This window comes from Bombus vancouverensis, chromosome 14, assembly GCF_051014615.1.
Source record: "Bombus vancouverensis nearcticus chromosome 14, iyBomVanc1_principal, whole genome shotgun sequence".
Classification (NCBI taxonomy): domain Eukaryota; kingdom Metazoa; phylum Arthropoda; class Insecta; order Hymenoptera; family Apidae; genus Bombus; species Bombus vancouverensis.
The window spans coordinates 5,072,125-5,086,730 of record NC_134924.1 but is presented as its reverse complement, the minus strand read 5'-3'; the positions used below and the strand labels follow the sequence as shown (position 1 = coordinate 5,086,730).

The 14,606-nt window shown below is 38.3% G+C and overlaps 1 protein-coding gene across 8 annotated transcripts in view; it reads right to left on the bottom strand.

Annotated features, from left to right (window-relative positions):
* Positions 1-36: 36 nt before the first annotated feature.
* The window catches only part of Atpalpha (sodium/potassium-transporting ATPase subunit alpha), a 170,844-nt gene continuing 156,274 nt past the window's right edge, over positions 37-14,606 (bottom strand). For 6 of the 8 annotated variants that reach the window (XM_033339024.2, XM_033339022.2, XM_033339027.2 and 3 more), the window contains 3 exons: positions 6,770-6,944; positions 6,406-6,638; positions 37-5,765 (listed from right to left, as the gene is read on the bottom strand). In XM_033339024.2, the coding sequence (XP_033194915.1) occupies positions 5,645-5,765; positions 6,406-6,638; positions 6,770-6,944 (529 nt within the window). In that variant the 3' untranslated portion in view covers positions 37-5,644. Of the gene's footprint in view, positions 5,766-6,405; positions 6,639-6,769; positions 6,945-10,696; positions 10,805-14,606 lie in introns of all 8 variants that reach the window. The other 2 variants (XM_076624108.1, XM_033339023.2) reach the window with 2 other exon arrangements.

The following is a 14,606-nucleotide window of genomic DNA, read 5'->3' as shown; positions in this document are numbered from 1 at the left end:
TGAAAGTACCAGTCAGGAAGGTAGGATAAAGAGTGCTTTATTAATTATGTATTTTTTATTTAACATCAAAAGTAATGACACTTGGGTTGGACAATGTCTCTCGTTTCTTCCTTAATGTAATTCACGTGTGAAAACAGAACTTACAGAATAATCAATATGAAAGGAATCGTCAATCAGAAGAGATTGTTTGGTAGAGCGGTGTACATTTTCTTTTCATTTATCTCTGAGCGTGTACGTGTGTATATCTCTCTCTATGTTCGCACGTGTCTCTCAGCGTGTGTGGTGTGTATGTGTGTGGGGTGTGTATCATATATGCGGCGCTAAAACGAAAAACAGAAAAAGAGTATGAAACCCGTATGGAAAAGGCGGACCATTTAAACAGACCACCTTCTCGTGGGTCACCGTTCATGCGCGATCCGTTTGTCCGTCTGCAGTTATTTAAAATATGTACAATATTAATAAAACATCATTCATTTTTTTTTTGTTTATATTTTAATCATTCAATGATTCTGTTGTGATGTGGCGGGCTGTGCAGGGGCGACGTTTCACAGAATTCTCGTGACACTGTTCTTTGTTATTTTAAGCATTTGTTTTCTTTTTTATCTCCTCCTCAATTCCTAGAATTTTGATTTTATTTTTTGAACTCGAATATTTTACTGCCAATTATTATTGTGTTCGATCGCGGCAACAGAAAAGCGAAGAATCCGTTATATTAAAACACACGATCTCTCGCCCACATTCACACATTTCTCTTTTTCTCCCGCTCTTTTACGCCGATTCACCCGAAAAACCAGTTTTGCGACGATTGCGTTGTTTTTGGCGAGGTTACCCGTTTGCAGAACACGAAAAGATTTGCGACTCGTTTACCGAGGATTGTCTTTTCCTATGAATCCGCGGGCGTAATACAAGTGAGAAGAAAACGATGGCGTCGCCGAAACGAGGGAATACAATATAGCCGCAAATCCATCCGCGTAACCGGAAACGTTGCGAAAAGAAAACAAAGAAGAAAAGAAAAATACGGTTTCGTACGTAAAAGGGTCACTGAAGATGTATGTATCTCTAAATATGACGCGTTTCAAGAAAAAAAAAAAAAAAGAAAAAATATGTATAAAAGAGAAAGAAATAAAAGATCGATGTACCACGCGCACAGAATGAAGCAAAAGCGGATTCTCTCGTTTGTGTCCCGCTCAGTCCGCCGCAAGATATTGTGGTCTTAGACCGAATTTTTATTCCTCTCATCGCCACTTTTCCTTGATTTTCTATTTTTTCTCTCTCTCGCGCGCTCTCTCTCTCCCTTACTCTCATCATCGTCGTCGTTATACTTTTCATATCTTTATCTTTGTTCTCTTTTTTTTGTTCGCTTATACGTACTTTGTTTTTTTTCTTCAACAACACGATCTAGACTAAACCATATATAATAATTACATCTAATAATATCTTATTGTAACATGTATTATATTATAATTATTATTATTATATTATTAATGTTTAAATTATTTGCCTAAAGTAAAGAGGCGCACGACGGCAAAGCATTTTTTTTGGGCTCCTACGCCCCCCGGGCACGGAACACCCTGTCGACAAACCACGGATCCTCCGATCCAGCTCCGGTACCCATGTCGGGAGCGATTTTACTGAAATGAATGGGCCAATGCATCATCCCCCCTACCGCCATGCTTATACCTCGCTATCACTCCTCGATCTCTCTTCTTTCCGATTCTATCTTTCTTCTTTTCGTTCGCGTCCTATCTCAAAACACGGGGATCCGCTGAAGGCAATCTGTTTCCCATTTTTTGTTTTTCTTTTCTTTTATTTTTGTTTGGTTCGATTTCGTTGTGACAGGAATGATCGATCTTTCTAGATAACACACACACGGAGCTATCGGTATACACTGTCCCGCAACGTGAAACCAAGAAACACCATGAAAAACGGAATTAACTGGCATAACATTGAACATCTCTCTGCTTCTCAACATCTAGCACTGTAACGACTGATTCATGTTTTTTATTTCGACAATTTTCGAGCATCTTCCTCTTCCGCGAAGAAGAAGAGAACTGGGGACGTTTTTTTAATGTGATCATTTCGTATGTACTTTTTTGTCGGTGTGTAATCAAAGTTCGAGTTCGACGAGCAACGCGACGGTACACTGCTGCCCTCTATCTGTTTCTCTTTCTCACTTTTTTCTTTCCTGTCCCGGTTTCTTTCAAAGAGTTATCAGTTGGATTTAAATGACGATCCACGTGTCTCAAAAAACGATTCGGTTAAAGCTTCGCCGGTCCTACCGAATTTTTTTGATTGAATTTGATTATTCAAAATTCAACATGGTTGTTACGTGTTTGTGAACGGGACCGAATAATTCAACCAGCCCCTCGCGCGCACAACAGAGAAAATTCACCGGAAGGGCTGGAGGAAAGTCGTAGCCCTTGGAATATATATTTCTTTCTTATATTCGCGAACATGGTAAAATTCGGCGGGATTGGCAAGCGAAGAACGTGTTACGCGTGTACGGCACCTCGAGAACACCTCGATTATTGAACACTTAGGGTAGTTTTGGGGCCAGGGCCGCCGAGCGAGCGTCACCCTTCGTCTACCTGAATCCTCGACGGTCCGTTCGCCTTGATTCGCGCGGAACAGAGGAACCAGAGAACGTGGTAAATACATCGAGGCTGTTCGTTGATTTCGGGGTATCGTCGCAATTATGGCAAACGACGATGAAATTTATTCGACAAACGAGTTTGTCATTACCTACGCTCCGCCCCGGTTCTCCGCTCGAAACGAAGCGCCCTCTTCACCGACGTTGCCAGCGCATGCGCGCGCGTACACATCGAAAAGCCGCGAAAGCGAGCAACAAGGATTCAAAATTGATATATAGGCAAAAAGAGAAACGAAAACGAATTTTTGTTGGTATGCGTTTTTTTTCACATCGAAGAAGCTCGAAATAAGACCTGATATGATCGCACGTCTCGGATCGTCCCGGCCCGAAAAGTCGCGTGGCAGGCATTTTAAGTCACCTTCGTTCGTTTTGTTCATTTTTTTTAGATTTTTCTTTTTGTATTGTTGGTGGTGGCTTGTTGTTGCTCCTACAAAATTCGAAGGGGCGTTGTTTCGATACTGACACACACATACACACGACAGACCGCGGGTTGGTGGTACAGGGCGTTCTGCGTTCGGGGGTCAATATGATTTATAGCGAGCTGTCCCGCTGGCGTTTTTAAACCTATGAAGAAACTAAGAGAATGAATTTATACCTTTTTTTTCCTTTACTTTTAGTTTCGCCTAAGTAAGAATGTTTTTTTTTACTGTTTTTCATCTGTCTGTATTTTTTTCTCGTTTCCACTCTGTGCTTTTCCTACATCATTACCATCCTCTACTAGCATTTTTTAATATCCTGTTACCTCGACTATCATAGCGCCCTCACCCATGGAAACCACATAGCCCCCAGAGTAGCGCAATTATTTCGAATTCTTGCATGTCTACTTAGCTCGTCTTTTCTTCTTTTCTTTTAATCAATAACATTTCCGTAATTTATTTGTCCAGTTTCGTCGGTGGTACGCAGGTTGTCCAGTTCAGTGGCTCCCAAAACCGTGACTACCGCTTTACCATTTGCTCGCGCGCAACTTAAACAACGTGTATCTTCTCCTATTCTTACTATGTCCGTCTTCTTCTTTGTTTCTTCGTTTATCTAGTTTATGTATTCTCTTCCGTTGGTAGTGATTCAGTTGATAGTTACTCATTATACTGTCTGTTTGCCGCCTTCGTTCCCCGTGCTGCCCCCGCGCGTCTAATACCTTTCTTCTTTCTTCTCTTTTCTTCCTTTCGCATTCTCATTTTCAGCTTTCTTTCTTTTGCAGTCCAATCCTGGCCCGTTCTCTTCATTCGCGTAGCAGCTCTCATGCAGAGACTCACAAACTACTAGAATATCTACACGATGCGACTTCTGGCTTCTTCGACAGCTACTCGGATTTTAAAGACTCGAACCGAACGACATTACGTGTAATAAGAATAATAATGAGTACTGTAAACGCGCTTCCATTACTTCTGTATTCTTATTCTTTTTTGCTGTTTTTTTTTGTCATTTTTTAAATTTCTTTAATGTTCTTTTTATTATGCTCTCTCTCTTTCATTCTCGCTCACTCCCTCTCTGTCGCGTTATGAATAACTTTTAGGGCGTGCCAATCTAGCGTACTGATTTTCTCGTTTCATTGTTATTTTTTTTTTTCTTTAATTAACAATTAAGAAGTTTCTATGTAAGACTGTAGGTGTCACGAGACGTCTATCTGTAAATACGTTTTTCTTTCGTGTGTGTCGACTGCGAATGATATATTCTCGTTATCGATTCTTAAACTTCTGCATCAGTATAACATTTATAATACCGCTCTTATTTATTTATTTTTTTTTTAAATCGTGACTACATTGCATTTTTTAATTCTTTTTTTTTAAACTCTTAACAAGGGCGTGCCAATCTAGCGCAGTGTTCTTTTGCTCCTTTACTTAAAGGGATGCCTATATGAATATTTTTTTCTCTGATATCACAAGACATCTAACGGAATGCTCCATCGATGCTAAGTTATCCGCTTTTTTTTTTTCTCTAAAAGATTCATCCATGTCGTACACCCGTCGACGTTCATACGGACGTGCGCGTTATCCGACGATTTGTCGCCATTTTCAGTATCCCTCCGTTTCCAAAAAGATACACGGGTGTCCACTGCCGGGCTTGTACTTTTCATACAGTCTCTTTTTTCCTCGATGACTCCATTCGACGCCGTTTTTCTTCATTTTCTTCATATTCTCGTGTCTTAGGCCCTACTGTTTATGTACTTCTTCTTTATCATACGTTCGTCGATGATCAGATGGCAGCACTAATCCCTATAAACCTCGTGAATCATATCAGACGTGTGTGTACCCGGAAGTTTGAAGTCTTCCCGACGACGTTGCTCGTAGAACCCTTTATTGTTTCTTCGTCGATTCCTTCGATGTTTCTCGAACGACGAACTCTCTGTTTAATGATACACCGGCACGCGCGTGCAAGCAACTCGCAGAGCCAGAACGACGAACGTTTTCTTCTTCTTATTTTTCTCATATAACTTCTCCTTTTTTTCTTCTCCCTTTTCTATCTTCCACTTCGTATTTCGTTCTTGTTTTGTACTTCACACACCATCTAACGAGAGTGCTCGCAAGCCACTTATCTACTCCCACGCGAGAAGCGCTTTTTATTGTTTGTTCAGTAAAACAACAGCAAGACACTCTATATTGTAATGACTATGGCTATGGTTCGTTCGACGATTCGGCTCGGCTGATGCGAATTGTCCCCATCTAAAATAATATCATCATCACGCGACAGTACGGTTAGACCCGAATAGCACGCCCCATGGGTAAAATATGTGTGTGTGTGTATTTAACGTGAGTGATTTTTAACGTTTTCATCTTTTTTTCCCATTGTTTGGTTGTTTCATGTTTTTTTGTTTTTTTGGTTTTGTTTCGTATATTTTTTTTTGCTCATTTTTTTAGTTATTAGTTTCTCGGTGTATATCTGCGTGGGTAATATGCATATCTCACTCTCTCTTTCTCTCATCATTCTCTCTGCATCTCTCGCTCTTGTAACTCTTGCGCGCGCGCTCTGCGTGTATGATTAAATTTTTCTTCGCATTTAATAGTAAGTTTCTTGCTCGAGCCAGCCTCCTGGATTCCGGCGGAGGTAGAATCGTCTCGTCTCGTCGTAGATGAAGATGGCGAACATGAAGGGAATTGCGGGCAGCCACCAAACGAATCTGAAATACACGACAACCTATTAACTATTCTGTTCTTTTTGTTTGTGTCTTATTTGTAGCAACATATGGTCACGTTTCTACATATATAAACATGTACATATATAAACATGTACGTTTCTACATACATTCTACATATATACATGTAACTAAGTAAAAGGTGGCTATATACATGGAAATGTGATTCAAGATACCTTGAACGATTGGAAACATGAATGAAAAGGGGAATAACATCTAAGAAATCTAAAAAGTTAACGTTATTATTGTTATGTTAGAAACGCGCCTTAAGCTCTTAGATTACATTCAAGATACTTAAGAAACATTGCTTTGTTATAATGAGCATATTATTATGAAAATATAGAAACCTAAGGTATTCGACATTAACAATTAGAAATTTGAATAAAAAAGAGCAAATATCTAGGCAATTAAAAGACTGAATTATTATTATATTAGAAACGTGTCTTAAGCTGTTATATTTCATTTAAAGTACTCAGAGAAAAAGAAGTAGTAAATACTTGTTCCATCGTTTGCAGAATTTCTTCTAATCTTGTAGAGAGTGTACGGTATAAAATCATTTTTGTACACGTGTCTTGGATATAGGAAAATGATTTAAAAAACGTATTAAACGTAATTAAAGGCTTACTTGAGGGGGAACATGCGGAGACCCTTGTCCATGCCGGGTGTGTAGCTTAGGAACGCGGCGAGGGCGGTCTCGAATATTAAACCAAAGTTCAGGGCCCAGTTTCTCATTCCCTGGTGGATGATGGAATTACGTCGCGTCTTACAAACGATCAGATCGGCCCACTGCACGATAACGATCGAAACGAAGAATGCTGTGTGGCAGGTGAATTCCAGTGTCTTACGATCCCTGTATGTCTGTGAAAATATAATGAGAATATAAGTGAAAATTATTCTTAACTTTAATTTCTGAAATTTATATTTAAATATTTGATAGAAGGAATAAATTATGATTGAGATTTGTTATTTGATAGTTTCTTAGAATTTACCCATTCCTGGCCATAGCTGTCACGAAGATCATTGATAGCCTTGGAGTCCCATTGTTTTCGAATACCGAAAAGATGCAGCGGCAGGAATCCGTTCTCAGCCATAATTACGAAGTAGACGAAGAAGCCGGCGGCTGCCTGGATCATACCGATCTGACCATACGCCATCGAAATAAGCCTGTGCATAGAGAATTCCATTTAGATAGTCGTCGATCGCTCGGAATCATGGGCTTTGCAATAAGATTCTGACTTTCAAGGAATTCATTTCTGCTTCAGTGTACTAACAATTTCTTCAGAAACGAGGAGAAGTACATATACGATATGCAAAAGATAGAAAAAGAAGATTTCAATTAAAAATCAAAAAGAACATGTACATAGTTCATGCTCGGCTCTAATTTCTTTACCGTTCTAGGCATTCGAGGAATCTAAAAAAAATTCTAGAATACTTATCAATGTCTCTGTTACGTTGCATTATGGTTTGTTAAGTGAAATATCCAATACTCTTTCCGATGAAAATAGAAATTCGGATAAAGAAAATCGAAAAGTGAAACTTTACTACGGCCTTGCCTATAAAGAGATAAAACACGAATCGAGCAAAGATGATCATTGTTTTAAAATAAAGATCTATTATTTCGTATAAATGTTCGAATGAAAATAAAAACGTCCGTATTGAAGAAGACTTTTGAAGTTATTTTAAAAAAGCATCAATTATTCACAAAGGGATTACCCAAGGTATCAACTAAGCTATCCCTACTTTCTATATCCTGGGTATATTTTTAAAGAATAAAAGACCTTCCTTTTCCTAGGAAAATATTATTGCAAACTCTTTGAAAGTCAGACGAAGCATCTGTATGTGTCTGCCACTAATCATCTAAGTTCGCCTCTAACAGCCTAAGGTGGTGTTCATACGGAAGCTGTAGTCACCTAGGATTTGAAATGCGGATTACTTACCGACTCGGAACGCAGGCGGTAACGATCGGTTCTTCACACTGATGCATGCCACACAAAGCGCAAGGCACAAAGACGCACACATTTTTCATGGTTATTCATCGTCAAGCCTCACGGTGTATTTTCTCAAAAAGATAAACAATAATCGAGCTTCCTACATGCAGATTTTGGTGCACATGCAAAAGGTAGCTCGGTGAAGCCGTGAGATTTGACGTGGTCAGCAAACGTATCGAAGCAGCATCAAGTATTCATTAGCATCCGTGTGTGATCATTTCATTATAGAGCTAACTATGTGGCTGGTTGTTTTCTTGAACCTTTTATACTTTGCTACAAAATTCGTGGCCATAAGAATATTGGAACTTTCGGTCGATTGATTTATCGTTTTAATAGATTAGTATTTTTAAGAATCGATTGGAAGTTATACAATTTTTAGAAGTTGCACGAGCTTCGATCAACCTCGAATTTAATTACCGAAATTCAATATGATAAAATCCTTCGAATTTGTGTAAACGCACAAGTTTCATTAGGGACCTACATATTTTACAAGCTCTATGTAATAAAGTTGTTATAGTTAACGTAATAAATACTTAATCATCGTCAATAAATACTTGATCGTATCAAATTCGATCACCACAATTTAATACACAGAATAGCAGGAAAATTGATCGCTATTCGAATTTCACACGAAGATTTACCACTATCAAGATTATTATATTTCATAAACAACCAGTTCACATCGATTAGTTCCACAACCATAATAATATCATTCCCATGCACCAGGCCGCGTGTCACGCATTATCATCAGTCAATTAGCTTGGTCAGGCGTTGCAGATCGAATAAAGAAAACGAAGAAAAATCATGGCGTATAGTTTTTAAATCAACGGATCTCGCGTGTGAGGCACGCGGCGAAAGATTTCATCGGTCAAGAATATTAGGATAGAAAATAGAGCGGGCAGTAAGGCGCGTCGTCGAAGATTATAAAATAAATTACAAGCTGTTAGTGACCCATTATCTCTCGTTCGTGTTATCACTTCATCGTAGTCAGCCTTTTAATAACGTAAAATCGACTTGTTGATTATTCTGAACATTGTTCAGGCCGTGCACGTTTCTATCACTATCATCGTTATTATATTACTTTTTCTATAAATTACGAAGCAGCTCAGCTTAGTTTTGCTCATTCTTATTAACTTGTTAACTTTTTTCGCACTTTTCCTCTACTAATCTATTTTTTCTTTTTCTTTTTTTTTTTTAATCGTCGATACTTTCTAAGTTTCAGCTTTAGTACACATCGCACACATACGTAGTGCAATGGCTACGAAAATACGTGTAAATCGTTTGTAAAAGAAACAAATAAAAGCTGGACCACAAGTTTTTTTTTTTTAATTAGGCGCAAGACGAATCGGCGGTTAGTTTCGTTCGAGCCGTTCGATCGAATCTTTTTCTCTAAGTGTGGCAAAAGCATTTGGCATTCCCAACACTGTAACTGTTCCTAGATTAGGTTACTTGCTTGTGCTATCACTAATCAACTAATTTTCCTAAAGACTTTGTGTTACTTTCAGCCTTCGTCGAGGCTTTGTAGAGTGTCAACCGAGACTCTTTCAGATCTTTTGTCTTCTTTTCTTATTTTATTATCGTTTTCTTTTTTTTTTTTACCGATCTTATCTTTTTTCGTTCATCTTTCTGACAAATCTCTCGACCAGACTAATTTTACTAAATTGTTATCACATTTACTCGGTTTAATGGAACTTTAATCGATACTATATCTATCTTTTTTATTTTGTTTCAAGTGTTTTTGATTCGGGAGAAGAAATTGGTCGCGATTTCGACTTTGTGTTTACGTGTGTGAAATTTCTCAAATGTTTTCCATGTCTTATCATTTTTTTTTCAACGGAGTGCAGACGAAAGTGCACACAATAAAATACGATATAAAAAGAACAATTTATCATTGTCGCGTGCAGTAAGAAAATAAAGATCAAGCGAGTGACCATCGAGACAATGAGAGATCTGTAGTTCAGAAATAAAACGTATGACTTCGACATTTCAGTAGACACTCTGTCAATGGTGTGTAACAATCATGTGTTCCGTGTGTTATTTGCGTACGTATGCGTACACACATACGTACGCGTCCAGTGTGGTGCGTAAGACAGGCCAAATATTAATTAGAAATTTCTAATTCTCTCCTTAATTACTAATTTCTTCATACTTCGTATCAATTTTATATAATTTGTTTTATCATATTATATAAATAATTTTCTTTTCGAATAAAAAGAATTTTTGCTGGTTAATATGAGGACGTAAGCTTTGTCAAAAATTCGTCAGAGATGTTTGAGAGCACAATTTTGCACATTTAATAAAATCCTCACGAATTCTATGAATTCAATTTCTCGAATTCTGGATTTAAATCTCAGAGCTCTACGGAAGAAATTTACACGATTTCGAAACTGACTGGTCGACTTGCTATTCGAGATTCATTGTTCAATATCATTTCCATGGAATAAAAAATATCCATTCGAATGCCTTTCGAATTTTCCTTCATTCTCAAAGGTATAATACGATCCTTCGAACTTCAACAATTCTACGAAATTCACGATAATTTATCTCGAACACCGCTGACTTGATTAATCTCCGATAAAAATTCTAAGATCATCTAGGAAGCTCTTTTCTATACAGAAGCTATGAAAAACTATGAAATTCTCAGTCTAAAAAAAGAAAACAAAGAAGATAACATAAGGAGGTAAAGCTATAAACAAAGTCTCTCAGAATAATCAGCAGCAAAGATTTGACCATCCAGCGCACCACGTATCTGTGTGTATGTCTCTCTGTATATGAATATGCATGTATCTCTGTACGTTTCTCTGTACGTTATATGTAAGTAGGTGTTCGTGTTCGAATGTTAATATGCGTCTGCAGCTTTGGGTGTGAGTGCATGGGTTTTTGCTAGATAATAGATTGGTTTCTCTGGTGGGTAGTTGGGAGACCCACCTTCGGTTGACAAGATTGTCTCTGTAAGGATCGCGGGGCTGGCGTTTCATAATGTCCGACTCCGGTGCCTCGTAAGCTAGCGAGATGGCCGGCACCTGCCATCCACCATTGATTAGAAAAAATACGTGTACCAAGCACCCCGTACACCGTACAAGATAGATATATATACACACATGTATGCATATTTACATTATATTTACAAGATTAAAGTGCAGACGAAAGAGCCAGGAAGTGCCACGTGATCTTACACTTGTAGTCAATACAGAGCTGACCAAGGAAAAGAAGAGAGATTCGTGGCTGTTTTCCATTGGCCGTGGTTCCTACACTTCCTCTCGTTTCGTTCTTCCCACAGGAAAATTATAACGAAACTTTCGTACGCTTCCTCCTGGGGAACAACTACCAAGGGGCTGATCTTCCGCTGAATTGCAACTTTTATTGTTACGTATATTTATAATTACGTATAAGCTTACGTAAATATCTTTGTATGTATGTAGAGATATGTAAAGTAGCAATATCGGTACCGAAAGTACGATATAATCGTCCATCGTTTCTTTGCGAGTTTGTAAGTTTGCTTCATTCAGCGTTCGAAGAATCGGTCCTCTGAAACGAAGGGAAGATACGCGTAATATTTCGCACATTGAACGTGACTGGAGGATCGTGGAAAGGTTCCTCGAATCACGAATGTGATCTGTGTAGAAATATTCCGTGTGGAATGATCACGATCACTTTCATCTAGACTTCCTTACTTTTTCCTGCACCTCGAGTACGTATAATTTAAGCTTCAGTTTTGTTAGTACGTATCTCCACAGGCATATGACCCCTCGATGCACAGAGAGACGTTGTCACGACAACATTTTCAACGCTCGTTTGTCCTCTTACGATATCCTCGAACAACGAAAAATGTTGACGAATCAGTAAACCGGCAAATATTCCACATACTCAATGGAAAAGAAACAGATAGGCTGCTCTCTGGTGCACGAGGGATCGTGAATGGCCTTGTTCCTCCCATGTTATATTAATATAAAATGCAGATCGTGCCCGGTGAGAGTCACGAGCATCAGATGATAAATTTCGATCGGCGAAGAAAGGTGGGTATCTTTATAATAATTAAAAAAGTATGTCTCGCTCGGTCGTTCAGCGGTCGTTAGAAAGTTGCCAGTCGCAGAAGTGGTAGAAGGCAGCGGCGGTAGGCAGCGCATTACAGAATAAAATGTGAGAGGACTGTAAAGAATAAAAAACTGCAAAGAAGAGATCATGACACCTAAAAAAAATTGGTACAAAGTGGTGCCATATTTATTTTGTTCCGTCTCAGATTACTTCTTTCGTATTTCTCTCTCTCCCTCTCTCTCTCTCTCTCTTTCTCTCTCTCTCTCTCTCTCTCTCTCTTATTTTTCTTAATCATCTTATCGTATTTCCCTTCGGTCACGGTATCTTTCGTCTCGTTCGTTACGGTTCGTCTTATGCGTGGATACAACTTATGAAAGTATAACAAATGGTTAAATAGGTGATATAGTAGATCAAACAGTGGATAATATAAAATATAGAAGTAGTAGCAGCGGCACAGCTGTGTGACAATAGAGTATTTAAGAAAAGTAGTATAACGATAGTAGTAGCTATCTTCTTTTTTCTTTAATAATAATAATAATAATAGTAGTAGTAGTAGTAGTAGTAGTAATAGTATTATTTACTGGTAGTAACAGTAAATATGCGTGTGTGGTCGTGACGGCGTTATTATTGTAAATTGTAAAAAAAAAAAAAGAAACGGTAGTAACAAGAGAAGTGTGGTAAACAATCGTGAGAAAGGATTTTATGCGAAAAGATAATGACTATATGGATATGGCGGGATCGATATTACGATGATGATCGGAGAAAAAGGGGGTCAACGATAATTGCTAATAATACCGATGATAATGATGACAATGATGCTGATAGATAATAACGATAATAATGATAATAATGAGATAATTAGCAAGGGGATGAATAGTAAATATAATATATATATATATAAATATATATATATAATACGACTATATCGATCTATGTAGACAATTATATATAAAATAGAATCGAGACTCAACTAGCTATGACTCTCACAGGCGAACATCGTTGAGCAGGAACAACATCTATTATTAAACCTTTCGATAATTTATAAAGAATCTTAACACGTGTTATCGTATACGCACGCTTATCTCTTCCTTCTTTTTATAAAAAGCTACTTTTTTTTTTATATATAAAAAGGTATTTTTAAGATTAAAGCGAGACAAGCAGAGTCGAGAATTTTCATTAAACAACGATTCACCGATACTGAAAGAAACAATCTCCGTGTAACATTGGCATTTTGTGAAACTCCGCTTCAAATTTATTGTTCATCGGTCCCTTCGTCGAGTTTCGAAACGAACGTGTTAAGACTTTCTACGACGACCACAGTCGCTCCTTTCAACGAGACTCGCCTTACACTACTAAGTCTCAAAACTAAGCCCGTCACTTGGTTACAAGATCGTCGAGAATCGATCGATGCAGAAGTAGCAACAATCGGAATCGAACTGAGTTGTGGAACTTCTTTAGCCAACATCTTCAATAAACAAAGAACCACATGCGACAACCACGAAATTACGTCATGTTCTGCATCGGATTCTTCCACGCGTTTCTCTTCACGAGTATGTAAACTTGTTCACCTTTCCGTCTGCGCATGTCCATTTTCGACTTCAGATCAAAGAAAAGTGAATGACAAGTGTCTTTGTAGATAGTAGAGTTGACTTATACGATATCCGAACGTTCAACGACCATCGTCGATGATATTCAGGACCGTTTAATCGGTCGACTGGAAAGAAGGATCGTGTTGTACTTGGGTGGTTGGACGTAGCGATCAAGAATCGAAAAGAAAAAGAAAAGAGCAAAGGGAGACGAAAGATCGGTCGTTGATGTTTCAACGAGGCAAAGTAACGACTTTCGCCTGTTGCGTAAAAAGGCAGTCGAGGTTGGTTGAGGACGAGATACAGAAGACGATAAGAGCGAAAAAGGAGAGAAGATTGGAAAATAAAATGTCGGATGAAGCAATGAAATTGAGAAAGTAGGCGAAGTAAACAATTTTACGTAATAAATAATACTATCTAACAAAAAAGGATTTATAGTAATGATAATAATAATGACGACGATGATGATGATGGTGTCGTATCGGAACTCGTGGACGACGTGTTGTCTGGTAATTAAAAATATGAATGATCGGATGGAAAAGCGACGAAGATCGAGGAGATCGATCTGTGCTCCTTTGAATCTCGATACGTCATCACCGATGGAACTGATTTTTTTTTTTTTTAGAAGAATAAAACGAAAACGGGGGAGAAAAGAAGAGAAAAGGACTTCCTTGTCCGTGGTGGGCCAAACGTGGCAGACGATCGATGACAGCGACAGAACTTTTTGATAAAAAGGGAGGGTGGCGAGAAGATTAGAGAAAAAGCTGAGCTGGAAAATATGAAGTAGAGAAATAGTATCATAGAGAAAGTGGCAGAGGAAGTGAATAAATAGATAGAGATGGGCTTACCTTTGGCGTTAACGAAATAACACACAAATTACAAGCGAAGATCACCGTTACGGAAGCGACTGCTTGACTGGCAATATTTGTATTTTGTCTTTCTTTTCGTGTTCATTCGAAGGAATGAGGAAAGTCTTCGAAAAAGGAAGTTGACTGATTGCTCGTCCTACGATATTTGAACAATTCCAGCAAATACTTTTTCTCCGCAGATGACATTTTATGATAATCGATTTATATCGTACGCGATCTAACGATAATATGGATAACAGATTGTCGATAAAGTTAATTTAACAGACGACAGGCAAAGCTTCTCGCGCGATCTCAATTGAAATTGTTTCGTCGAACAATCGAAATCGAGTAGAATCGGTTAGTCGTGGA